A 27402-nucleotide genomic window follows, 5' to 3' on the forward strand; every position below is an offset into this window, starting at 1 on the left:
CACCATAGTATACAACGCTAGGCTCCCAGCATGCATTGCAGCATGAAGCATGTCACCATTGTTGAGATTCATAAGCTGCTTCTTGATGTCTGTTTGTTACTACAAAAAAAAAAAAAAAAAAAAAAAATGATTTTCCAAAAAATGTGTTAATGTATATAAAAATCAAAAAGTCTGCTCTGTATCAAGAAAGTGTAAACTATTTTTTAATAACAAATGACAACTTATGATCAGGGAAAAGATTAGTGAATCACTCCACTTTATAATCATGAAAACTAAACCACCTGAACACCTTTGTCTTTGGCATTCTTTGTAACAAATTATGTACTTTGATAAATACTGTTACAAAGACCCAAATTGTACTTAAAATGCCAAGATTCAAACTGCCCAACTAAAGGAAACACTGATCACCATAATGGTGGCCAAACATTTTAAAACATCAACATCTAAACTTCTGTTCATAGACATATGACAGAAATAAAGTCAGTCTGGTTAGTAATAAGTGAAGCTGGTAATGCTGTTTGTGGAGTTGTTTAATCCTCCTCTGCTGAGATCTTCACAGATTGAATCTCTTCGTTTTATCTTTAGTTGATTCAATCTAAGGCTGTGACTAAAAGTCTGTTGTAGTTCTTGTGTTTCTCTTTCCTTCAGTGATTCTGCTTGTTAACTGCAGGGGCATGTTCAAGTTCAAAACGGTGCGCAACGTTTTGCTACGGTTTCCGGGTTGAACGTCATGTTTCCTGGAAACGGCGTGCACCGGTGTGTAACGGGGTTTGAGATACGTTTTCTCTTGTTTGGTGGGTGTGTCAGAACTGCAGTCCAATCAGCAGCAACATGTATATAAAGCACGCGGTATTAAAGTGAACTCGCACAATGGGTTCAAGGAAAGTAATTTACAAATGTGTTCGATGCAGCTCGGTATACACAACAACTGAGGATATTAGAAGACATGTTTGTCGAAAGTTTTATTGTAAAAATATAGGATATCAACATAATGATGTAGTTGTTTATATTTTTAGCTTCATTGCAAGTGTATGACATTTGGTATAGAAATAAACAATGGTAATTAAGTGCTTTTACTAAAAATGAGAAAGAAAATACAGGGTATTAAAACAGTATGAACTACAAATAAAGTCAGTATGTGAGGCTAAATAGATGTGTTTTAGTCTGAATTAGGCTGACTATCAATCCCTTCACTCGGCAAGTGCAGTAACTGTAACATCGGGCATATTTTGTAGTATTAAACATATTTATACCGACTTCATCAGGCTCTGAAAATTCTTCACAAAGAACACAAAGAATGGCCTTCTCAGCTGCCATAGTTGCAACTCTTGCGTCATCAGAACAGTGTGTTCAACGCATCACTGTTTCTGTTTAAAAAAACGTTGTGCAACGTTTTGTCGGGGCTGAACGCAGCCCAGGTGTTCATCACTAATGCTCAATCATCACTCAATTAATCACTTAATTATCTCATTAACTTTAACACTGCTTTAGTGTTACTTTAACACTCTGTAGAGTGGGACCATATTTGCTCTGAGCAGTGTTGATTTAACACTGGGGATTTTGCTGTGTAGGGGCAGAATTTAACATAAACAACATGAATCCATTAAGAAATATCCAAAACGAAAAGAAAAAAAAACACACACTTTTTTCTGTGTGTGTGGTGTCAGTAAATCAGTGCTGGATAGATTACTTACAAACTATAGTCGGTTACAGATTCCAAATTACATGACAAAAATTGTAGTTAGTAACATAATTGTTAGGTGTGGCTGTAGAAAGCGCTAGTGATGTTCGGTTCTTGAACAAATTGTTCTTTTGAGCCGATAGGAAGTAACCAGTCGAGGGTACTTACAATAGAAGTGAATGGGGCTAATTTTGGAGGATTTAAAGTAGGGCTGGGCGATATATCGCACGATATTGTTATGCGCATCTCGTTAGTAAAGCCGGTTCCTTGATTAGTAGTAAATCGCCATCACCTGCTTTCAGATGGAGCGGCATTTACTACAAAGAGCCGTAGTTAACTGACAAGCTGAGCCATATCGCATTAATATCGCGGACGTATCGCCAGCGATATTTAATGTGATATGGCTCAGCTTGTCAGTTAACTACGGCTCTTTGTATACAGCAAAAACTCCTGTGTTAAATTAACACTCCTGGGAGTGTATGAGTCCACACTCAAGAGTGTTGAAGTTAATGAGATAATTAAGTGATTAATTTGGTGATGATTGAACATTATTGAAGACACCTGATGTTAACAAGCAGAATCACTGAAGGAGAAAATCACAAATTGTAAGCCACCGTTATGACGATCAATGGTTGCTTTAGTTGGACTCTTGACCCATATATTATTAACTTTAGATTTTGTTTGTCTGAGGTATCTGAGTTATAACTGCCAGTTGAACAAAGAAAAAAAAGTGATCTGATGGTGTTGGTTATATTATGACAATCATCATTTGAACTTGATCACTGAACTCATTAAAATCCTTCTTTCTGACTTCGATTTATGTTGTTGGTTACAGCATAACTGTGAATCTGCATAAATGCCCAGAATTTTTGCTATAATATAAAGGATTTCTTAAAAGTTGTTTAAAAAAAAATTTATTCTTTTAGGCACACACAGATGTCAAGATTCAGTCTATGCATCTCAACAATGGTGACGAGCAGAATATTAAATTAGGAAAAGTAAATTACAAAGACAATTCAGATCATAATTTATTCATACCGCAATGCATGATGGGAGCCATTATTGAGTTGTGATTGGTGGCAGCCACTGCAACATGCTTTATTATTGTCACCATTGTTGAGATTCACAGGCTGATTATTGATGTCTGTGTTTTAAATGAATTTATCCGAATGTCTTTTGATCAGAACAATGTTTATTAAATATTTTGAATTATAAGTAAAGTACTGATAATCATAGGCTGAAAAATCACAAAACTGCTGCTAACAAGTTAAACCAAACTATCTCAATAAGTTTCCTTTTTCAGATCACAGCATGATTATGTCAAAACATAACCAACACTATAAGATAACATTTTACTTTGTTCATTTAACTGTTATAAATCAGTAACAGCAGACAAACAACAGTAAATATTAAATTAAACATATAATGGTCAAGAGCCCAACTAAAGCAAACACCCATAACCTTAATGGTAACTTACAATTTGTGATTTTCTCCTTCAGTGATTCTGCTTGTTAACATCAGGTGTCTTCAATAATGCTCAATCATCACTAATGAATCACTTAATTATCTTATCAGCCCTAAATGCCGCTCCATCTGAAAGCAGGTGATGGCGATTTACTACTAATCAAGGAACCAGCTTTACTGACGAGATGCGCATAACAATATCACGATTTAAATCGCCCAGCCCTAATTTAAAGGCATAAATGTGAGTCTTATTATTTCATAAAAGCATTTACAATCAGTATTTTGTTCAAATATGTGCATTATTTGAGCTTTAAAGGTGTTTAAACCATTATTTGAACAGCTGTTGTAGTGTGTTGTGTTTATGGTGTGGCGTTGTCATGACAACGGTGTATAAAATTGAATATAACTGAATATAACATAAAATATTAAAATCACATATAGTTCATGTTTTGTGACTGTACTATTGAAACAGTGAGCATTTAAATGTTTTAAATATTAGCCCCAATTACTATCATTTTTAAAGAAAAGGAGGGATGAGTGAACTCTACTGTCTTTGGAAAGAAAACTTTAAAGAACATACTCACACATGCACAGCAAAAACTCCAGTGTTAAATTAACACTCCTGGGAGTATATATGAGTCCACACTCAAGAGTGTAAAGTGTTAAAATATGAGTGTTAAATTAACACTCAAGAGTGTTAAAGTTAATGAGATAATTAAGTGATTAATTGAGTGATGATTGATCATTATTGAAGACATCATGATGTTAACAAGCAGAATCACTGAAGGAGAAAATCACAAATTGTAAGCCACCGTTATGGTGATTATTGTTTGCTTTAGTTGGGCTCTTGACCTTTAAATGTTTACTTTAGATTTTGTTTGGCTGCTGTATTTGAGTTATAACTCTCAGATGAATAAAGAAAAAAAGTGATCTGATGGTGTTGGTTATATTATGACAATCATCATTTGAACTTGATCACTGAACTCATTAAGATCCCTATTTCTGACTTAGATTTATGTTGTTGGTTACGGCATAACTGTGAATCTGCATAAATATCCAAAATTTTAGATATAATACAAAAGATTTCTTAAAAGTTGTTTTGAAAAAATAAATAAAAAAAAACTTTCTTTTAGGCACACACAGACGTCAAGATTCAGTCTATGCATCTCAACAATGGTGACGAGCAGAATATTCAATTAGGAAAAGTAAATTACATAGACAATTCAGATCATAATTTATTCATACCGCAATGCATGATGGGAGCCATTAATGAGTTGTGATTGGTGGCAGCCACTGCAACATGCTTTATTATTGTCACCATTGTTGAGATTCACAGGCTGATTATTGATGTCTGTGTTTCTAAATAAATTCATTTGAAAGTCTTTTGATCAGAACAATGTTTATTAAATATTTTGGATAAAATTAAAAATACTGCTAATCATATGCTGTAGAATCACAGAGCTGCTGTAATTAACAAGTTAATCCAAACTATCTCAATAATTTTAGTTTTTCAGATCACAACATGATTATGTCAAAACATAACCAACACCATCAGATCACATTTTTTCTTTGTTCATTTGACTGTTATAAATCAATAACAGCAGACAAGCAATCAACTTAATCACTTAATTATCTCATTAACTTTAACACTCTTGAGTGTTAATTTAACACTCATATTTTAACACTTTACACTCTACAAGTGTGGACTCATATATACTCCCAGGAGTGTTAATTTAACACTGGAGTTTTTGCTGTGTGACATTGAGCTGAACAGCAGGAGAGATGTGAGTGTGTCCATCTACAGCACAGCTATATCTGCCTGAATCCTCTCTTCTGACTGACTGCAGCAGGAGTTCATTGTTTCTGTCTCTTCTCTTAGTTAATGGCTGTGAGTTTCTGTACCAGATGAATGTTGCTCTGTCAGTCAGAGCGCAGCTGCTTTTACATCTCAGAGTGACTGAATCTCCCTCTGTCACTCTCTCAGGAGACTCCACCTGAAGATCTGAACACAACACACACATTATATCTAGTGCTGCTGTCATACACTGATTATTATTCAACATAATGCACAGAAGAAGAGATAAACCTCATCAAAGTCACCTGTGACAGTAAGAGTTACACCAGATTTACCAATCCATTTCACACCTGGTTTATCAGTGATGAATGTGAAATAGTACATGTGTGAATCCTTCAGTGTCACATGACTCAGTCTGACGGTGCAGTTCTGCTGTTTTTCTCCCAGATACTGAAGCCTCTGACTGTATTCAGGGTCCTCAGACAGATCTGGAAACTCTCCATGTTCCTTTTTATCTTTTGTTTTGCTCCGGAACACTTTCTCGATCTGATATCCAGTAGGGTATGTATAAGTGCATCTCAATATCACTGTTGAGTCCTTTAGTGCACAGATGTGTGAAGGACTGTAACTCACACTCCAGTCATCACTAGAAACCCCTGAAACACAGAATTCACAAGGCAACAAGGAGAGGAAACAACAATAGAAGCACACACATGCCCATCTATGAGTTAAACAGGACCATAAACTCTACCATAAATAGACAGAAGGTGATGAAATGCAGGAAGCAGAACATTGAACACTAACCATGAAAACCGTTATGCTCTAAATGTTAGCAGCTTCAGCAGTTTATATCAGCATTATATCAGCATAACCTGAATAATACCATTTTCTTTAAAAGATACAAATAAATCACAGAAATTTCCCTCCATTATAGTAGATATTTTACCAGTGCTATTTTTCCTGGGGCACCAGCAGTGCTAACTGATCCATGCTAACTAGCCAAAACCTTTTACTCTTAGTTAGTAATGAACTTGTATGTCATTTACAGGAGAGACTCACCTGGAATCAGGAGCAGAAACACCAGAGCAAGAGTTATCAGTGACATCACAGGAAACTAAATAATTTACACAACAGTTCAATATGTCATCTTTCATTTCATCAAAACTATAATAACAGCCGTTTATTGCATTATAAACACTGCAAAAATGATACAAATACTTTAGTCATCTAACAGAGGTTATTATGAAAGAAAATGTTTCTCACTTCAATTTTCTTGTGTGGAGATTAATTATTTAGACAATATTAATTACTGAATAAGTGTATCTCTTATCGTTTTGTAGTTTCAGCCGCTGTAAACAGACTCCAGGAGAGTGAAGTGCAAATGCAAGCTGAAAACTTTCTTCTGCTATTTTACAGTTTTTTTCCTTCCTCTTTTTAAAGTCTAAGCAACCTTCCCCACGCCGAGACAGGAACAACCCGGATGAAACCACTTGCAAATAGAAAAAGATAAAACACTCTCTCTAAAGGATTGGTTAAAGAATATCTAAAAGCATGACTATAGAGTTTACATTACAAATATCAAATTAAACTTTCAGTGTGAAAGGAAACCTCCTGTCAACATGATTAGATGGTGTTTTTCAGCTTCCTGAAAAGTGATCTTCTTTCTTTAAGACGAGTAGTTCTTCATTTTTAAAGACAGTGTTTACAAAATAAGATCAAACTGTGTGTGTTTACATGCATGTTCAGTATTTACACCTTTGAGGGAGGGGAACATGCCATTGCCTTCCCATATAATGGAATCAGGAAACAATATGATGGATGGATGGATGGATGGATGGATGGATGGATGGATGGATGGATGGATGGATAATTTTGTGGGAGAAAGAAAGAAAGAAAGAAAGAAAGAAAGAAAGAAAGAAAGAAAGAAAGAAAGAAAGAAGAGATTGATGGATTGATGAATTTGTGGATGAATGAATGAATGAATGGATGAATGGATGGATGGATGAATATGTGGATGGATGGATGGATGGATGAATATATGGATGGATGGATGGGTGGATGGGGCATTAACATGTAGTTTCATTCCATTATATAAAAGAATCAGGCACCACTATGATGGATGGATGGTGTAACATTGAGAATGGCCAGACTTTACCTCCACTGTCCTGAAGAGGGAGCAGTTTTTCAGATCATACTTCTGACACTGTGTTTGTGTTTATCCATGTGCATTAGGGAAGTGTAACTCTATAAATACGATAGTTTCTCAGGTATGATATCTGTCATAACACTAAATCAGTAAGAATTGCACTTTTTACTCTTCAGTGTCATTGATAAACACCACAATTCAGCCTAATAACTCTGAATCTGCCTCTGTCAGCAGTGCTTGTTCTGTCAGCGCTGTGGCTGATGAATAACTCACTGGCTCTTACCGTCACTGGATCTGTGGGAAGCAACATCTCAGTCTCCTGCAGATACCCTGAAACATACGAGAACAACAGCAAGTTCTTCTGTCAGATGAGCGGCTGGTTTTCTCCGAGAGATCCTCAGTGTGTTCACACGACCCATCGAGACACGAGGTCTGAACGAGGGAGACTGGCTCTTCTGGACGACACCAGCGTTCATGTTCTCACGGCTCTCGTCTCTAGACTGGCTCCAGAAGACTCGGGGAAGTACTGGTGTGGTGTAGATATCGATCTCCTGCCTGACTTTACCTCTGAGATCTGGATAACTGTCAGCAAAGGTGAGATTCACAACAGCTGAAGACTATCCGTCCTAATGAATATCCTTAATATATACGAGCAGTTGATGTGATGAGGAGAGTTTTCTGTGAGAACGGTGTTGTGTTAGCGGCCCCTAAGTTAATAACTAATGATCTTTGCAACGGAAGTGAATCAATCAAAACTAACTTTAGCTGGACAATAACTTTATTCTAGAGCTGCTGTAAAGCCAAACAATCCCTGTTACTGTAATCTCCTATTATCACTGTAAATCTGCTTTGAAACAATCTTGTTAAAAGTGCTATATAAATGAAGGCGACTTGACTTGACTTAAACATCTTCATTTTTCTAAACATCAAACGTTTAACTGACATGCCCTGTGCTTTTTTCAGTTGCTTATAAACATATCAATGAGAATGGTGTAATTACACTCTATTTAGCACAAACAGGGCTACCATAGTATGTGAGCCACATGTATGTACATGTTTTCATTTTTGAGAGAATAATGTTTATGCATGGTTATTGAAAAAACTAAAAATGAAAGTTTCTGAAATAAGGCCACAAAACACATACTAAATATGTGTCAATAAGACTTTCGTTGCCTAGAGTTTTTTCTTCAAAATGATGTGAAAATCATCCTGCCTAATCATTCACATAAAACAATACATTGATTTAAGTTTTGTGAAACACTTTTAGTTTGGAAAGCCAATATGCGGATGGGGCGTAAACGCTCCAACAGCATCATGCATATTTAGTAGTTCACACCTGATGAGACAATGTCCCTGCATACTTAATGAGCCATTAATTCAGGTGTGTCACCTATAGCCACAAGAAAGAATACAAGAGCAATATACTGTATATATATATATATAGAAATTATTGAACTTAAAAATATACTCAGTATAGCAATAGAGTTTGCTAAAAGCTGTTCATTCAATACAGCAGTATTTGAAAATCGATAATATTTTGTAAAATTACATTTATATTTGCATTTATGTCAAAACCTAGACACTTTTAAACATCAAAATGACATTTATTAATATGTATTCGTGTCAAAATGACATATAAACAGATTTTCCTATTCAATTTTGCATGGAAACGCTTCCAAGACGCTTGCGTGTCGCGTGAAAAATAGGCGTCGGTTCTATTTCTAGAATGCACGCGTTTTCCACGCGGCTCGTGCCGCGCCTGAGACGCGCGTCTCACACAGGCAGTGTACAAACTCTAAACTGTTAACATGGGAGCCGAAATAAAAACGGACACGCCACGCAGCTGAGACGCTTACGCCACGCATCCAGTGTGTCACCGGCCTTATCCAGCTGATGTGGGCGTTTCACAGGTTTGTATGTCGCCTCACATTTGCGTTTGTATATCGCGGTCTCCGTGGGCGGAGTCACATTAAAACATAATGAGCTGAGATGAGAACGACTGACATCTCTCTCTTTACATACATATTACATAAACTGTGAATATTTTTATTTTATTTTAAAATTACTTCAAGCTTCATGCCTGTGTGTCTGTATGCCTATTTGACTGAGTATTCGCTGAGTTATGGTTCATTTTCAGACGTGTTTCAGAACTGACTTCACTGACGGAGAGTAGGCAGAACTCGCATCATGTTTATTTTTCTTTATTTGGCGAAAAGCACAACACTTTGTTTTTATTATGAGTATACACAAAACAAATACACACTAAACAGGATCGATTGATGTATAACACAAGCATATAAGATAAAAATTAATATTAGTATTTAGATTATTTTTTTTGCACTGATAAGGAAAAAAACGAGCCTATCCTATTATTACTGTAAAGCTGCTTTGAAACAATCACTATTGTTAAAAGTGCTATATAAATGAAGGCGACCTGACTTGACTCTTCATTTGTCTAAACATCTAATGTTTAACTGTTGTGGAAAAAATACATTCAAGCTCCATGTACAACTGTTTTAAAAAGCTCTTTTTCACTGTACCTGTGGTTTTTAAGAGCTTGTGTAAATTGAGCCATGAGGACATGGAATATACAGATTCGTCACACAGACTGTGACACCTAAAATCTTGATGACAAAAAAAAAAAACATCCATGTATTGTATATTTGTTATAGATTATTAATGCAATCCCGATCTGTTCATTTGCACTGAGAAACACGACCGTTCAACAGTTACAGGGATTGTTGAGGTGCCACTGAGACTCAGACTGGTTTCAGATGGGATGTGATACAGCGTCGTCTTCATCTTACACGTCTCATAATGAGTCACTGTGAGAACTGAATTCACTCAAATGTGTGGTGAATGAATGCCAGCTGAGGTTTCGATACAGATGATGAACTATTAGATGATGAACTATAGTCCTTTCGCTTTTGTTTTCTGTGCAGAGGATCCACAAGAACAAACCACAGACCTGTTCCCGGAAGAAGCTGGCGGTGAGGTTACAAAACAAACACACACACACATACACACACACTCACACACACACACACACACTCACACACATGTGGTTTTGCTTTTTTCAGTCAACTCATTGTGGGTTTGCATCAACAGAGTCTTACTCCAGGTTCATGATGATTGTGGCTTTGATGTGTGTTTGCGCTCTGCTTTTCGTGTTTCTGTTTGGTCTGTTTCAAGTCCTGAAACACAGCAGTCGCAGTAACTCAGGTGAGACTACAGCACTAACAGAACATGTCTTTTTCTTCAAAACGTCTTCTGTTGAAGTCCCTGCATATTTCAATAAATTGATAATTACATATTTATGTTCTTATCAGGTTCTGCTCCTCACCGAAGGACAATATCAAACCCAGTTCAGGTGACGACAGCAAATCTCATTCATTGATTAATTGATTAATACCATTAATAAATAATGTTGTTTTAACATCAGTGTTATTTTAGAATCATTGAGACACTATTATTATACACATCATGCACTGTTAACCCTTGCTGTAAAAAAAGGCGTAATTCAGACAGTATCATACCATTTTCCATTAAAACAGTAATATACCGTAGAAAACAAAAATAGCCTACAGGAATATACTGTAAATGAACAGTGCTCAAAATCGACACTCAGAGGCTGTTTTCCCAATCACACCCTATACCCTCATTCACTATTCCCTACATTAGTTCACTAATATAGTCCACTTGACAGAGTGAATGAAAAGAAGTGAGTGAATTGAGAAACTGATGAACACCTGATAAGCAGAATCACTGAAGGAGAGACAAACAAGAACAGAAAAAAGAGAAACACAAAAACTACAACTGACTTCCAGCAATACTGAGTGTGAAACCAGTTTACAAACCAGTTTACGATTATTTCTTTCATACATGTACAAAAGTTCTTGTTGAGAATTAACAAAGATTTAGTTAATAATAAAATTTGTTGTCACCATGATGAAGATCAGTATTTGCTTTAGTTGGTCTCTTGTCCCTTGACTTCTTACCATTCATCTCTCTCTGACTGCTGTAACAGTGAGTTTATAGAACACATTTGTTATGGTAAGAAAAAGTCAAGAGATAGTTTAAAAGGTGTTTTTATTCTTTTGTGATGATGTCACAGTCATCCTGGACATGTCTGATTTTCAGATTATTCCTGTATATATTCATTGAAATTATGGGTATGTCATATTTAGCATAAATCTGTGTATCTACAAAATGAAATCAATATTTATGTTATCAGGTCTTCTGAAAAATAACAATCATATAGTGCATTCAATTTTATTTTACACCTGCTTGACTCAGACACACACAGACATCAACAATCAGCATATGAATCTCAACAATGGTGAAAAGTTTCATGTCGCAATGCATGCTGGGTTCCAGGATAATATAAAACTCCCAGCATGCACTGCTGCATGAATAATAAAAAAAAAAAAAATATTGCCACCATTGTTGAGATTAATGTGCTAAATTGTGATATCTCTGTGTTTCTAAAACATAGTGTAGCTCTGTTTTTTTTGGTTTATGTATGATGTGTTAAAAAAAAAAAAAGAGTCATAGTAATTTATTGCTGTAGTTTCACAGTGGTGCTAATGTAACACTTTTGATCGAGGATAAAACTCTGAATGAATAAGAATTAATTCCTTAGTGAATGAACAGGCAATATGATGATTTTGTCATCATAAGCATTACAACCGCAATCGTTCATAAACTGTGTGTGCACAAGTGTGACTTGCAAAAACACAGCTCAAGCGGCAAAAAAAAAAAGAATGTTTTAGCATCAACATCCCAACTAAAGCAAGCACTGATCTCTATAATGGTAACTTCAAACAAACATTTTCAATAACAACTTCTGTATGACAGAAATAAAGTCATACTGGTTAATAATAAGTGTAATAATGTGTAATGGCTGGAAGTCAGTCGTAGTTATTGTGTTTCTCTATTTTCTGTTCTTGTGTTCCTCTATTCTTCAGTGTTTCTGCTTGTTAACAGCAGGTGTTCATCACTAATGCTCAACAATCACTTACATATCCTTAATTATCTCACTGCAACACTGTATCAATGTTACTTTTTACTCATTGTAGTGTGGATTTCCTGTGGGGTTGAAAGGGTTAACAGTGTAAGCTAAAAAGACACACCCACAAAATGTATTTTAACAGTAATAAACTGTAAGTTATAAAACAGGTTTATACTGGCAACACTGTTGCCAGTAGTTTACTGTAAAATTAATTTTTTGGGTCACCATTGTGCAGAAGAGTAGAGCCTGTGCTTCAGTCCAGGAGAAGATCTACAAACATTGATGATATGCTGCATGTTGCTTTATTTAACAGGCGGTGACTGTGTAGTTGCTGGTCCAGTGGAAATCTTTTTATGTACAATAGTTTTTTAGTGGTCTCAAATGAAAGAAGTTCACAGTAATACTTTACTCACATTATTAATGCATTATACATTTTAGTTAATACATTTAAATGACAGTTGGTCAATTTAAGGCAGTCGGTTTCTGCAAGTGTAATTAGTTCATTTGAATTAGAATTTAGTGCATTTTTACAGAAACAAACTAGACTACAGTAAAGAACTGTACAATTAACAGTATTTTACTGGCAACAGTGTTGCCAGTATTTTACTGTAAAAAACCCCGGTAAGGTCTAACAGTGTGGCCATATTCCAGGATGACAATATCAAGATTCATCTCTGGATGGAAATAACTGTTGTGATGTTTTTGGTCAGGATCTTGTATTGTCAATGCAAGAGTCCAGCACTCTGTAAAGTCTCCTCCAGCACATCCTACAGACTTTCAGTGAATTTAAACTCTGGACTCAGAGGAGCTGATTCATGTGTGGAAATGATTCTTCATGCTCCTCCAAACCATTCCTTCACAATTTGAGCCTGATGAATCTTGACATTGTCATTCTGGAATATGGCCATTATGTGTCTTCCTACATGATTGTTTAAGTAATGAAAACCACACACTCCATCAGTTAGGGTTAGAAGAACTGCTGCCAAACATATAAAATGCTAGAAACATAATAATCACTGTGATAATGATCCAATCATACACTCTTAAGAAGGCAGTGTTATATTTATATTAATTTATTATATTAATTATTTATATTTATTTATTTTATATAGGATGACTACCAGAGAATAAGGCTTCCAGACTCATCCAAAGCTCAACGTGATAAAGAGGAATTTTACAGACCCATAAACCTGGATTACACAAACACAGAAGCGGTCGACACACACTCCTACTACACAGATGTTGTTTCAGCACAAACACAAGATCAGATCTACACAGAACTGAACGCCAGTAGACGGAGTCACGTGTATCAGAGTTTAACAGCGGATTCTGCTCAAGAAGAGGCGATCTATCACACTATTGATCACTGAATCCTCATCAACAGCCTCATCAAAACCCTAGATTCCTCTGACAGCTACGATAATCCAACCTCTGTCAGCATCACAAGTTTTTGTGTTGTTTTCACAAAATAAAATAAAAAATATTAAGTTTACTGAATTAATTGATACAGCCTTTTGTTAAAGGTACAATATGTAGTTTTTCGCCGCTAGGAGTCGCTAACCTCTTCAAAACAATAACAAAGGCGTAGATTGATGACACAGTGAATGAGCGTGGAATCATGGAACTTGTCGTCATGCCGATGGATCTAATAATGTTTATTGGAAAATGTTTATGGATGAGTGAATACACCGACTGTGACTGTGGTTTGAAGTAGGGCTCGATTGCTAATGAGAGACAGATATCAGCGACACACGAGTCTCGTGGAGGACTTTTGTTTTACCGAACTACCAACTATTCACTATAATCAGTTTATTTAACAAATTAAACTAGTAAGGTAACGCAACACTGTTTCACTGGTGTTTGGTGTTTTTAGCCCCCAACGGCGCCTTTGGGGGCTAAAAACACCATTGAGCTGTTTGACTTGGTCTACAATATCATACTAAACTGTATTTGAGTGTGTTGAAGGTTATAATGTTATTCTATGTGTTAGTTGGTTGGCTGTATGAGAGTTCTCCTTTTGTCCCAAATTCTGCTTGCCATGGTCCATAATGTTTGGACGAAACAACAGCAGCGTGAGTGTGCCGCTAGACGTAACGCAGTTGTCCATGTCTGTCGCCATGGTTACTATGGCAATACAAACGTAAACCTGGGATAACGCGGACATTACGTCATTGACAGGTGACAAGTTACAAGGGATGGGCTCTTTTTAAAATTGTGAATTTCTCTTAATTTACAAATTCTTGGAAAAGTGAACAATGTGTCATGAAGGGCATGATCAAAAAAGTAGTGATCGACCGATGTATCGGTTTACCGATATTTTCCCGATATTTAAGCATTTTCCCATAATCGGGTATCAGTTTTGTAATATCGGATTCGCCGATAAACGGCGCCATCTTGTGGCCGTTTTGATAATTTCGCCATTGCAGCCCGCGTCTGAGGAGATCAGTCAACAACAACTCTGTGCACTGGTAAAGCATATGTTCTGCTTGCTTTGCTTTAATTATTCAACTTTATTTAACATAACAGACATGCAGAAATGAGATTTGAGACATAAATGCCTGATATAGTTTATTTATGCAGCTTGGTTCTAAAAAATTGTGACGAACTCATGGAGTCACGTAGCGTAATCCGTCATGTCCTGCCCCAATAAAGACTTAACTTTACATGAATTAAATAAAACAGACATGAATGAGTGCATGTTGAAAATAAAAGCGCTGAATTTAATTATCTATCTGTTGTATTTGCTCACCATTAGTCTCGAGAAAAAAGTTCGTTCATATTGCTGAGCACTCACTGGGTTGATGATCAGGAATGCTCAAGCACAGCCACTGAATGAAACTTTTGACAAGATTATGTTGTTTAAACATCCTAGATTATATTATCATTTGCTACATAGCAATTATTTCGCTAATACACATCTAAATAATATAGGCCTACCGCTTTGTGGAAATTAATTATTTATTATCTCCACGCGCGATTGCGGTTGAGTAGTTCTGTGTAAAATAAATGCATAGATAAACAGCACTTTGTCAGTTGGCATTTCATGATCTAGATTCAATCTGTTTATATAGTCTCGAAAAAAAAATGTTTGTTCATATTGCTGCGCACTCACTGGGTTGATGACCAGAAATGCTCAGCACGGCTACTGCATGAAACTTTTGACAAGATTATCTCGTTTAAACACCCTAAATTATATTATCATTTACTACATAACCATTATTTCGCCAATACAAATCTAAATAAATACAGCTCTGTGGAAATTAATTATTTATTATCTCCACGCGAGATCGCGGTTGAGTAGCCTACCCTGCAAACATGCCCCTGCGGGGCCCATGCTGGCTTTTTGCGGGCACAGTGGGCTAGGGCCAGCCCACACCAAACCTAAACAGGCCCAGTGCGGGCTTGCCCAGACGAGGCCCACAGCTTTGGGCTCACCGCGGGCTATCTGTGAGCAGCCCACACTAGCGGGCTGCCCACATTAAGCCCATGATGGCCCATTGTGGGCCAGCCCATTCGGGCCCAGAGCAGCTTTTGTACCTTTGGGCCCATGCAGGTTTTGTTTAGGTAGCCCACTTTCATTACGTTTTGGCTGCTTTTTAAAATTGAATGTGAAATTCAATAAGACCTTCCATTTATAACTCTGCTTAGAAGGAATAAAAAGAAAAAATCTATTATTTGCATTGGATTGTGTCTACAAGACGACGCATGATCCCTTAAAAACTCTAAGAACAAATATAACTTTAAAAAGACTATTATTTTTTACTGGATATGATGTTTGTAATGTATAGTATTCTACCAGACACAGGATTTTTATTCTTGTCATCTTAATTTATTAAATCTCTTAGGGTATAAAAAGGATGTGCACATATTACAACTATTATAATCTGCCAACTATAGCACAGCGAGTGTGAGAATTAAACAAATTAAACAAATAATAATAATACATAGGTTATTTAGGCTATTCAAAACACTTTGCCCTCGTTGTTTAAATAAAGTTTAAATACGCTATCTACTGATTTGAAATCACAGAATAATTTGTCTAATGAAATATCTATTTGAGTATCTATTTTTCTATCATTAACTCGGCATTACAGTTTAAATTACATTAAATAAAAGATTAATATATGCGTGTTAAAAGTATCCAATTCTGCGCATGCGTCGAACATCAACTACGTATTTGATTAATCAACGTCATCGCGCTACGCGCTGGTGCTGCTTGCAGCCTGCAGCTATGGAACGCCGTTGGGGACAATACTTATTATATGCAACGCGTGAAATTTGGACGCATTAACACGCACAGTTTGTACGCGTAAATACGAAGTATATGTTCGGGTGTCGCGTCAGACCGCACAACAGCCAATAGCGTTGCTCTATTTAGGATTTCATTTGCATTTGTGATGCGATGGCACGTTGCTGTATACATATATAAACATCAGACGACATTTCTTTCCGTGAAGGATGATGTGCTGTTAGGTAAGCAAATACCTATGCAAACGTCACACGTAACATTTGTTCGTGAATGAGATCGTAATTTTACGTTGGCATGTACATAGGCAAGCGTAAAACTTTAGAGTCAATGATGCATTTATACGTTGGCTGTGATGTCAGTGCTGTGTCATGCTGTGGCATCTCATCCCGTTTGTACTCATGCAGGTTTTTTGTCTCCGGTAACGTGGAAAAGTGGATTGCTCTCTACGATGGCTCTTAGAAATTTTTTATTAAACTGTCAAAGAACTTTTACAGACTGCATTCAGTTTGCATCCTCTTATAACAGGCTATATACACATGTACAGTGCTTAATTTGTAAAGTGGGAGGTCCCGGAGCGCAGATCCGGCGTTTCAAAATGGGGGTTGGAGGTAATGGAACAAAAAACATAAAAAAAATAAAATAAAATAAAAATTTCACTGCCTACGTAGCTTCTCTGCAGGGACAGCGCCAGAGAATTTTTAACGCATGTGCTGAGTGGGTGCTAGATTTGACGGAGAGCCGCGCAAAACTTGGCCACTAAATATTTAATATTCAGTTATGTTAATGATCACAATTAAAGTTTTATTTTTATTAAATTGAACAAGGGCAAATTTCAGCATTCAATCAAATAGGCCTATTCTAAAAGATGTAGGCTATTATTAATAATAATGTTATTTCAACACAATATCTCGTTATTTCGAAATAATATGTGTGCGTGCATCTGTAAATCCGGTGATGCGTGTATTGATTTTTATTAATAAACAAGTGTTTTCTCTAAAAGTGTCGACTCGGCTGCAAAGATGAAGTTGACGATCGCCATCTCCGTTAACGCGCTTATAGAGAGAAATGCACATAAATAAGACTAATGGATTACATAATCAGAGAGTAGCCTTTTTCTTTTTTCGTTTTGAATTATTTCGTTTAAAGACATTTCAAGCTTTGTGTATTTGATGTATTTGTCATGTCTGTGTGAGGCATACACTGAGTTTCGTTAAGTTAGGGTGTGCTCTAGTTCACGTGCAATGGAAGTGAGCGCGCGGGCGCCTCCGTTATATTTGTTTCGTAGGCCTATACAGGCAATTGGTTGATGAAAAATTGATTAAAATTAAGATACAATTTGTACAAAACGAAATTCACTTTAAAGAAAGGCTTTCTACAAAACAACTTCAACTTCAGCGGTCAAAATCATGTCTGACCCGCTCCATGTCTCATATTGCGCATCCTATCTTACTCGGTCGTGCTGTTCACTTTTCATAAATCAACATAAATGGAAAAAAAATAACATTATAATATTTTAACAAATATGAAACTAAATGCGCTTTTTTTAATGCACTGTTAACCCTTGCTGTAAAATTCTGACAATATTATACCATTTTCCATTAAAACAGTAATATACCGTAGAAAATAAAACTAGCCTACAGGAATATACTGTGAATTAACAGTGCTCAAAATCGACACTCAGAGGCTGTTTTCCCAATCACACCCTATACCCTCATTCACTATTCCCTACATTAGTTCACTAATATAGTCCACTTGAATGAAAAGAAGTGAGTGAACTGGGACACTGATGAACACCTGATAAGCAGAATCACTGAAGGACAGAGAAACAAGAACAGAAAAAAGAGAAACACAAGAACTACAACTGACTTCCAGCCACACTGAGTGTGAAACCAGTTTACAAACCAGTTTACGATTATTTCTTTCATACATGTACAAAAGTTCTTGTTGAGAATTAACAGAGATTTAGTTATTAATAAAATTTGTTGTCACCATGATGGAGATCAGTATTTGCTTTAGTTGGTCTCTTGTCCCTGGACTTCTTACCTTTCATCTCTCTCTGGCTGCTGTAACAGTGAGTTTATAAAACACATTTGTCATGGCAAGAAAGAGTCAAGAGGAAGATGATCAGGTGTTTTTATTTTTTTGTGATGATGTCACAATCATCCTGGACATGCCTGATTTTCAGATTTTTCCTGTATATAGTCATTGAAATTATAGTTATCTCATGTTTAGCATATATCTGTGAATCTACTAAATGAAATCAATATTTCTGTAATCAGGTCTTCTGAAGAATATTGTAATCATATAGTGCATTCAATTTTATTTTACTCCTGCTTGACTGAGACACACACAGACATCAACAATCAGCATATGAATCTCAACAATGGTGAAAAGTTTCATGTCGCAATGCATGCTGGGTTCCAGGATAATATAAAACTCCCAGCATGCACTGCTGCATGAATAATAATAATAATAAAAAAGAAATATTGCCACCATTGTTGAGATTCATGTGCTAAATTGTGATATCTCGGTGATTCTAAAACACAGTGTAGCTCTGTTTCTCTGGTTATGCATCATGTGTTTAAAAAAAAAGAGTCATTGTATCTTATTGCTGCGTTTTCACAGTGGTGGTAATGTAACACTTTACTTGAGGATTAAACTCTGAATAAGTGAGAATGAATTCCTTAGTGAATGAACAGGCAATATGATGATTTTGTCATCATAATCATTATAACTGCAGTCATTCATAAACTGTGTGTGCGCAAGTGTGACTTGCAACAACACAGCTCAAGCAGCAAAAGAAAAACTAATGTTTTAGCATCAGCATCCCAACTAAAGCAAGCACTGATCTCTATAATGGTAACTTCAAACCAAATATTTTCAATTAAACATCTCAATAACAACTTCTGTAGATGTATGACAGAAATAAAGTCATACTGGTTAATAATAAGTGTAATAATGTGTAATGGCTGGAAGTCAGTCGTAGTTATTGTGTTTCTCTATTTTCTGTTCTTGTGTTTCTCTTTTCTTCAGTGATTCTGCTTACAATCACTTACATATTCCCTTAATTATCTCACTGCATCGTTACTTTTTACTCGTAGTGTGGATTTCCCTGAGGGGTTGAAAGGGAACCCCTCTTTTTTATCTGTGTAAGATAAAAAAGACACACCCACAAAATGTATTTTAACAGTAATAAACTGTAAGTTATAAAACTGTTTTATACTGGCAACACTGTTGCCAGTAGTTTACTGTAAAATTAATTTTTTGGGTCACCATTGTGCAGAAGAGTAGAGCCTGTGCTTCAGTCCAGCAGAAGATCTACAAACATTGATGATTTGCTGCATGTTGCTTTATTTAACAGGCGGTGACTGTGTAGTTGCTGATCCAGTGGAAATCTTTTTATGTACAATAGTTTTTTAGTGGTCTCAAATAAAAGAAGTTCACAGTAATACTTTGCTCACATTATTAATGCATTATACATTTTAGTTAATACATTTAAATGACAGTTGGTCAATTTAAGGCAGTCGGTTTCTGCAAGTGTAATTAGTTAACTATAATTTAGTGCATTTTTACAGAAACAAACTAGATTACAGTAAAGAACTGTACAATTAACAGTATTTTACTGGCAACAGTGTTGCCAGTATTTTACTGTAAAAAAAACCGGTAAGGTCTAACAGTGTGGCTAAAACAGTATAGTAGGCCTACATACTTTCTATTTGTACAAATTTCTGCACATTAATGTAATTCTGAATTTTGCACACACAAGTTGAAAGGCATTTGTTCAAATCAAGTTCACGGATAATTGTGCGTGCATTTATTAATCATTATGATACTAAAATCCTAACAAATAGGCTATGCTATGTACAAAAATCAGAAAAGCCCAAATCAGAAAAACAAATCAAATGAGCCCAGAATATGAACGCAATTACACGTTAAGCATTTTCTTCCCATAGAAACCCATTATAAGAACGCTTAATGTGGCTTAATGCAGATTAGAATGTCCCCTTATTATGTCGAAATAACGAGATATTATGTCGATACTAGGCTACTGTGACCACCGTGGTCTCCTTTTTGATCAGCGGAAACGATTTTTGCTTGTTTGGGATCTGACTGTAGCGTATTTGAAAAAGTTAAGCAAACTTTCCTGTCTTTTTGACATTTTTCCCCTGCGTGAAACGATCGAGGACAGCAATCTCAACTCGTACAACAAGCGCGCAAGTCATGTGTCACAAACATTGAACACTACACAAACAGTATTTATTTATTTATTTATTTTTCATTTAGGCAATTAATTTTAGTGACACAGTAGGTGCCGGATCCAATAAAAAAGGTGCCGGATCCAATGTCGGAGGTGACGGAACATGTTCCGGCGTGTTCAGGCTCAAATTAAGCCCTGTGTATAACATATGTTAACATATGTATACAACATACAACACTGGATACGGCCATAGCCAGGGTTTAATAATTAGTGAGGTCCAGGGTGGGGTGTCAATAATTATACATAATAGTGCCAATAAATGCCATAAATCATTCGACTTTAATAAATACAATGAATAATAAAGTTAGCAAAGGCTAAATACTAAATACTGTGGCTATTGTTTTTTCAAAATGACTGGAGTAATCTCCGAGTGGGCCAGCATCAATCTGGTATGAGAGACTCTGGAATGCTCCTTGAAGTCGGGATGTCAGTTTGACTGGAAATAATTAATACACATATACTGTATGTATACTGTATAAAGATAAAAATAATCTAATAACAACAATATATTGTAACAATCACAAATTTAACAATTATATTATAACAATAAGGCAAATACAAAAGCAGAAAACAAAGCACCAGTAGCCTATGACAATTTACAAATCTTTATTCAACATTTAAACACAGACACAATCATACGACACATAAACATTACAGAATCACTACAGCAGGCGGACCACGTAAACTGTGGGGCAGCCAGTCCAGGATTCAGTAGACAGTTAGATGCTATTTACTTATAAATAGTGACAGATAACGTTACTATTTGCTCATCAGTATTGTTGTGCATTAAACATCCTGCAATTTAACTGACAGTAGATTATTAGATTTATAAAACAATATTAAAATCATGGCAACTTATTGAGATATTAAAGACTAGAGCTACCCCTAACCTTACCCTAAATGTAACTTTTATGAATTAAAATTAATTTTAAGTCAAATCATTTTTATTGAAAACAATTTTGCGTTTAATAACTGTAAAGTTATAAAAAAAAAGCGCTGTCAGTGGGAATAGAACCCCGGTCTCCCTTTACACGTTACGCCACAGAAACCGCTGACTAAAGAGGTGACTTTTTCCACATATAGGGTAGACTGGCCTAGTGTAATTAGTTCTGCCAACAAGTAGGCTATTTGCAGTGGTCCAAATAGACACCTCGAATGCATTAACCAGAGGGGAAATAGGCTATGGTCGTTGGATCACAGAGACCACTCACTTTTCCTACAGGACAAATTCCTTTAACGTTACAAAATAATATAATGTTAATTCATGCAGTCATTGAATGTATTTAATCATTGACTCTAAATTATCACCAGTTTAACTAAAACAGAAAAATTTGTATGTCGCACATCAAATAAGACTCAGAAATATTACACGTTCAAAAATGTCATGTTTACACGACGAAAACGTTTGTATAGAAACACGTAACAAAAAATACACGGCCAAAAATGTTGCGTTAAGGCGATACAAACGATCGTGTCTTTAAATAACATGACAAAAAACTTCGCGTTTAGACGTACAAAACGTTCGCGTTTACACGGACCAAAAAGACGCGTACAAACTGTGCGTGTTAATGCGTCCAAATTTCACGCGTTGCATATAATAGGTATTGTCCCCAACGGCGTTCCATATGCAGCAGTCGTCGTCACTTGCCGCCTTCCTGCCTTCCTAACGGATGTTTCTGCCTTCACAGTGGAATTCTCCTGACTCTGAGGTGAGTTTTAATTGTAAATTGAGTATTATCTTTAACAGTAAATTTGCCATAGTGTGTGTGTTTTCTGCTATTATTGTATTTCAGTACCTATTGTTTTTTTTGTTAATCCAGACCATGTTTTTGTCGAGTGACAACGGAGTAACGTTAGGTTGTCAATTAACTAACGTTAGTTTGCTTCTATAGGCTAAATATTGTCCTTTTCACCCCGTTTACCATATTATGTATGTTACCACGTGAGATTGTCACAGTAAACTGCTAAAGTCTAAGGAAAAAAAGTTCTTAAGTTATAACTACGTTTGTCTAACGGCTCTGCTCTGAGCACACGAATTTTGATCGTGGACAATTAAAATGGCTCCACGATCTGTTTTAAAGAAATATCCTAGTATCGTGCTACAGTGCATTCAGTTGGTTATGTGATATGTCTATAGTGAAAGAGAGAATTTGAGAGAACACTACTATCGTAACCTCAGTTCCCTGAGAGTAGGGAACGAGTTTTCCTCGGTTTACTGAAGCCTATAATGTAAAACGCATTTTGCAGCTGCACAGCTAGCAACAGTGAGTGTCTGGCTCACTCATTGGCTGTGCTGCGGCAACTGCACATCCAATGGCGCGGGCGCCTCTGACATGTGCGCCAATGAGATAGCATCACGCCAGAGCCGTTGAAAAACATCACGCCATTACACGTCAGAGCCCGCCAAGGGGGCGCGGCCTTAGTCCCCGAAAAACGCCATTTTAGCAGAAAACATTTGAGAGAAAACTGGATGTGTGGCTGTAGATAGAGCATACAGGTCTTAAAATGAGAGCATCCTAATATTAAACATGCTGCCACTTGTCCTTAAAGGGATAGTTCATCCAAAAATGTAAATTGTCATTATTTACTCACTGTAATGTTGTTTCAAACCTGTATTAATTTCTTTATTGTGCAGGACACAACATTTTGCAGAACACAAAATAAGATATTTTGAAGAATGTGGGTAACCAAACAGTTGCTGGTCCCCATTGACTTCCAATGTAGAAAAAACATATACTAGTCACTGTGGACCAGCAACTGTCTGGTTACCCACATTCTTCAAAATAACTTTTTTCAACAGAAGAAAATCATTAGGGTTTAAAACAACTTGAGAGAGTAAATGATAACAGATTTTTTTGGGTAACAGTTAACTATCCCTAATATAACAAAACACAAAGAGAAAATCACCCACTGCTCTTGACTAAGAACTTTAACACAGTAGCTTTATTAAGAATCATTGTATAATTTATACAGTGAAGTTTTATTGTTTTATTTGTATTAGTGTTATATTTAATTTTGTACTTGAATGCTACTGTTAAATACACCTAAGTTAGCTGAAAAAAATAAAGCACTGTTGATTACATTTGTATAATGTGTAGCCAGGGTTTTATAATTATAGAGGTCCCAAATTTGAGGTTTTTGGAGGGTTTTTAAGACATTAGAAGGCCAAAAAATGGATAAGAAATAGCTTCAAAACCATGTCAGTGTTTTGTCAATATCTGCCCTCTCATCTCCACCACTCTTTACAAGAATCGTGTATTTGACAGTTTAAAAAACAACAAAAAATATGAACGAAGTTACTCACAATGACAGCCAGTATGTGTGTGTGTGTGAGTTTGTGCTTCAGATAAGTGCACTCAGAAAACGATCTATTAGAAGTTTAAACATATAGCTTTAAAACATGTGGAAATAAAAACTTTAATGATGAAAAAACTATGAAAATAATAATTGACACGCAATATTATTATTATTATTTTGTCAGCTTTTGATGAATAGCCTATTCATGTTTTAAAGGAGAACTCATCTTCCACCAGCGAGCCGCCTTCAACCAGCGAGCCACCTTCCACCAGTGAGTCAACTTTCACCTGAGAGCCGCCTTCCACCAGCGAGCCGCCTTCCACCAGTGAGTCAACTTTCACCTGAGAGCCGCCTTCCACCTGAGAGCCACCTTCAACCAGCAAGCCGCCTTCAACCAGCGAGCCACCTTCCACCAGCGAGCCACCTTCCACCAGTGAGTCAACTTTCACCTGAGAGCCGCCTTCCACCTGAGAGCCGCCTTCAACCAGCAAGCCGCCTTCAACCAGCGAGCCGCCTTCCACCAGCGAGCCACCTTCCACCAGTGAGTCAACTTTCACCTGAGAGCCGCCTTCCACCTGAGAGCCGCCTTCAACCAGCAAGCCGCCTTCAACCAGCGAGCCACCTTCCACCAGCGAGTCAACTTTCACCTGAGAGCCGCCTTCCACCAGCGAGTCAACTTTCACCTGAGAGCCGCCTTCAACCAGCGAGCCGCCTTCCGCCAGCGAGCCAACTTTCACCTGAGAGCTGCCTTCAACCAGCGAGCCGCCTTCCGCCAGCGAGCCACCTTCCACCAGCGAGTCAACTTTCACCTGAGAGCCGCCTTCCACCTGAGAGCCGCCTTCAACCAGCAAGCCGCCTTCCACCAGCGAGCCACCTTCCACCAGTGAGTCAACTTTCACCTGAGAGCCGCCTTCCACCTGAGAGCCGCCTTCAACCAGCAAGCCGCCTTCAACCAGCGAGCCACCTTCCACCAGCGAGCCACCTTCCACCAGTGAGTCAACTTTCACCTGAGAGCCGCCTTCCACCTGAGAGCCGCCTTCAACCAGCAAGCCGCCTTCCACCAGCGAGCCGCCTTCCACCAGCGAGCCACCTTCCACCAGTGAGTCAACTTTCACCTGAGAGCCGCCTTCAACCAGCAAGCCGCCTTCAACCAGCGAGCCACCTTCCACCAGCGAGTCAACTTTCACCTGAGAGCCGCCTTCCACCAGCGAGTCAACTTTCACCTGAGAGCCGCCTTCAACCAGCGAGCCGCCTTCCGCCAGCGAGCCAACTTTCACCTGAGAGCTGCCTTCAACCAGCGAGCCGCCTTCCGCCAGCGAGCCACCTTCCACCAGCGAGTCAACTTTCACCTGAGAGCCGCCTTCCACCTGAGAGCCGCCTTCCACCAGCGAGCCACCTTCCACCAGCGAGTCAACTTTCACCTGAGAGCCGCCTTCCACCAGCGAGCCACCTTCCACCAGCGAGCCACCTTCCACCAGCGAGCCACCTTCAACCAGTGAGTCTTCATGCCTATTTGCTTTTCAGAGGCTGTAAGAAAATGTTCCTTTCAGCCAAGTCCTCCTGATTCTGAAATTGAGAGTGAGATAAAGGTGTGGCTGCGGAATTCAAGAGACAGAGCGGGTGGATGAAAAGAGCGCTACCACCGTCTGCTGACTAGTCAAGAGACCTCGGGGGAAGAGTGACCTTTGCCAGTGAATAATTAGCACACCAAACATATTTTCGGCAACGGTCAAAAACATTCATAATGATTAGCAAATGATATACTAACATTTTATATATGTTTAGTAAATTCCGTTACAAGTCATTTACAAGTGATTAGTAAATGATTAACTAATTATTTATGAAACATGACTATGCATTCATAAATGATTAATAAGTGATATGTTCATTATTTTATGTATGTTTTTTCGATTCAGTTATGTCATATACATTTGATTAGTTAATGATTACTAATCATTTACAAAACATGACTGCGTTTCATAAATGTTTAATAAATTGTTACATTTTTGTGTATGTTTTGCTCGCATCAGGTGCACAGTGGTTAAAGACTCCATGTGTTTCAGAGAAGACAGCTGTCTATACCCTGCAGTACACACTCTACACTGCACTACACCTACAGTGTTCAACGCCTGTTATAGATGATGTGTAAACGCATGAATAAATAATTTACAACACTTTCTGCATCCCCTAATCTAAAGTGTTAACTGTTCATCACTTGTAAATGTGTTACACATTATTCGTAGATGCGATTCGATGATCTTATGCCTTAATGATTCTTGAAGTGGTAATCTACGAATAATGTGTAACACATTTACAAGTGATGAATAGTTTACACTTTAGATGAGGGGATGCAGAAAGTGTTGTAAATGATTTCTTCATGCGTTTACACATCATTGTGTTGAACACTGTTACTTACCTGTTACAAATGATCTGTATGTGTATTCAAGGCATTTACAACACTTTCTGCTCCCTCTAATTGCTACATACATACAAAAAAATAACATAATTTATTAAACATTTATGAAACGCATATTCATCATACTAATCATTAACTAATCAAATGTAAATGACTTGTACCTGAATCTACAAAACATACATACAATAATGAACATATCACTTTTTAATCGTTTATGAACGCATAGTCATGTTTCATAAATAATGAATTAATCATTTACTAATCACTAGTAAATGACTTGTAATGGAATTTACAAAGCATACGTAAAATGTTAGTATATCACTTGCTAATCATTTATGAATGTTTTGTAAATGATTAGTTCATCATTAACTAACCACTTATAAATTACTTACAACTGAACGATATTATAAAGTGTTACCAGTATTTTTTATTTTTGTTTGAATTATTTTATTTTTGTATAGAGAATTTTTAGTCCCTTTCAGAGTGTTAAATTAGCTTTATTAACCTGTATTAACCTGAATTGAATGTTTTATATTTTGTAATTAATAAATACATTGATTTGAATTATTTTATTTTTGTATAGAGAATTTTTAGTCCCTTTCAGAGTGTTAAATTAGCTTTATTAACCTGTATTATTGAATGTTTTATATTTTGTAATTATCAAATACATTGATTTGAATTATTTTATTTTTGTATAGAGAATTTTTAGTCCCTTTCAGAGTGTTAAATTAGCTTTATTAACCTGTATTAACCTGAATTGAATGTTTTATATTTTGTAATTAATAAATACATTGATTTGAAATCCCTTTGACTACTGTACATTTTTTGACAATTCAGACAATTCATTAGTTATGTGGTGACTGCATCCATTTCAGATGTATAGAATACGTTATAGTAGCTGAAAAGCATTTATGAAACAGATTTATTGTTGTAGATTAATAGTGTGGGCCCTGTGTGGGCTTAGTGAGGGCTTCCTGGGGGCTAAGTGAGGGCTGCCCGTGCAGGGCCAGCGCTAAGGGGCCAACGTTTTGCCAATGAGCAAATTCTCATGGGCCCTGTGCTGGCAGCCCGCTGGGGGCCCTTAG

At 37.0% G+C, this 27402-nt stretch overlaps 3 protein-coding genes across 4 annotated transcripts in view; 1 reads left to right on the plus strand and 2 right to left on the minus strand.

Moving 5' to 3' along the window:
• Positions 1-27402, minus strand: part of LOC311077715 (B-cell receptor CD22-like) — a 51746-nt gene that overhangs the window by 3069 nt on the left and 21275 nt on the right. The window lies entirely within an intron of this gene.
• LOC311077746 (uncharacterized protein) lies at positions 3757-6340 on the minus strand. 2 transcript variants are annotated; one of them, XM_084106370.1, is made up of 4 exons: positions 6204-6340; positions 6000-6054; positions 5246-5596; positions 3757-5147 (listed from the first exon to the last, which is right to left on the minus strand). In XM_084106370.1, exons 2-4 carry the CDS (start codon positions 6043-6045, stop codon positions 4879-4881), a joined length of 666 nt encoding a protein of 221 aa, XP_083962496.1. In that variant the 5' UTR covers positions 6046-6054; positions 6204-6340; the 3' UTR covers positions 3757-4878. The 2 variants fall into 2 exon arrangements, with proteins under 2 accessions (XP_083962496.1, XP_083962497.1); XM_084106371.1 differs by having other exon boundaries at positions 6271-6316.
• On the plus strand, positions 10219-13630 carry LOC311077748 (uncharacterized protein). The gene is made up of 3 exons (XM_084106373.1): positions 10219-10308; positions 10416-10456; positions 13210-13630. Exons 1-3 carry the CDS (start codon positions 10230-10232, stop codon positions 13465-13467), a joined length of 378 nt encoding a protein of 125 aa, XP_083962499.1. The 5' UTR covers positions 10219-10229; the 3' UTR covers positions 13468-13630.

This window comes from Abramis brama, assembly GCF_963993115.1.
Source record: "Abramis brama genome assembly, chromosome: 2".
Taxonomy (NCBI): domain Eukaryota; kingdom Metazoa; phylum Chordata; class Actinopteri; order Cypriniformes; family Leuciscidae; genus Abramis; species Abramis brama.

What these genes read in the sequence shown, in the direction of transcription:
- LOC311077748 (XM_084106373.1), top strand. Translation starts at nt 10,230, where the DNA reads ATGTGTGTTTGCGCTCTGCTTTTCGTGTTTCTGTTTGGTCTGTTTCAA. An exon ending in CAGCAGTCGCAGTAACTCAG is followed by an intron (nt 10,309 to 10,415) that starts GTGAGACTACAG and finishes TGTTCTTATCAG; the next exon opens with GTTCTGCTCCTCACCGAAGG. An exon ending in CAATATCAAACCCAGTTCAG is followed by an intron (nt 10,457 to 13,209) that starts GTGACGACAGCA and finishes TATTTTATATAG; the next exon opens with GATGACTACCAGAGAATAAG.
- LOC311077746 (XM_084106370.1), bottom strand. Translation starts at nt 6,045, where the DNA reads ATGTCACTGATAACTCTTGCTCTGGTGTTTCTGCTCCTGATTCCAG. An exon ending in GTTTCTGCTCCTGATTCCAG is followed by an intron (nt 5,597 to 5,999) that starts GTGAGTCTCTCC and finishes TCTGTGTTTCAG; the next exon opens with GGGTTTCTAGTGATGACTGG. An exon ending in TGTAACTCTTACTGTCACAG is followed by an intron (nt 5,148 to 5,245) that starts GTGACTTTGATG and finishes TGTTGTGTTCAG; the next exon opens with ATCTTCAGGTGGAGTCTCCT.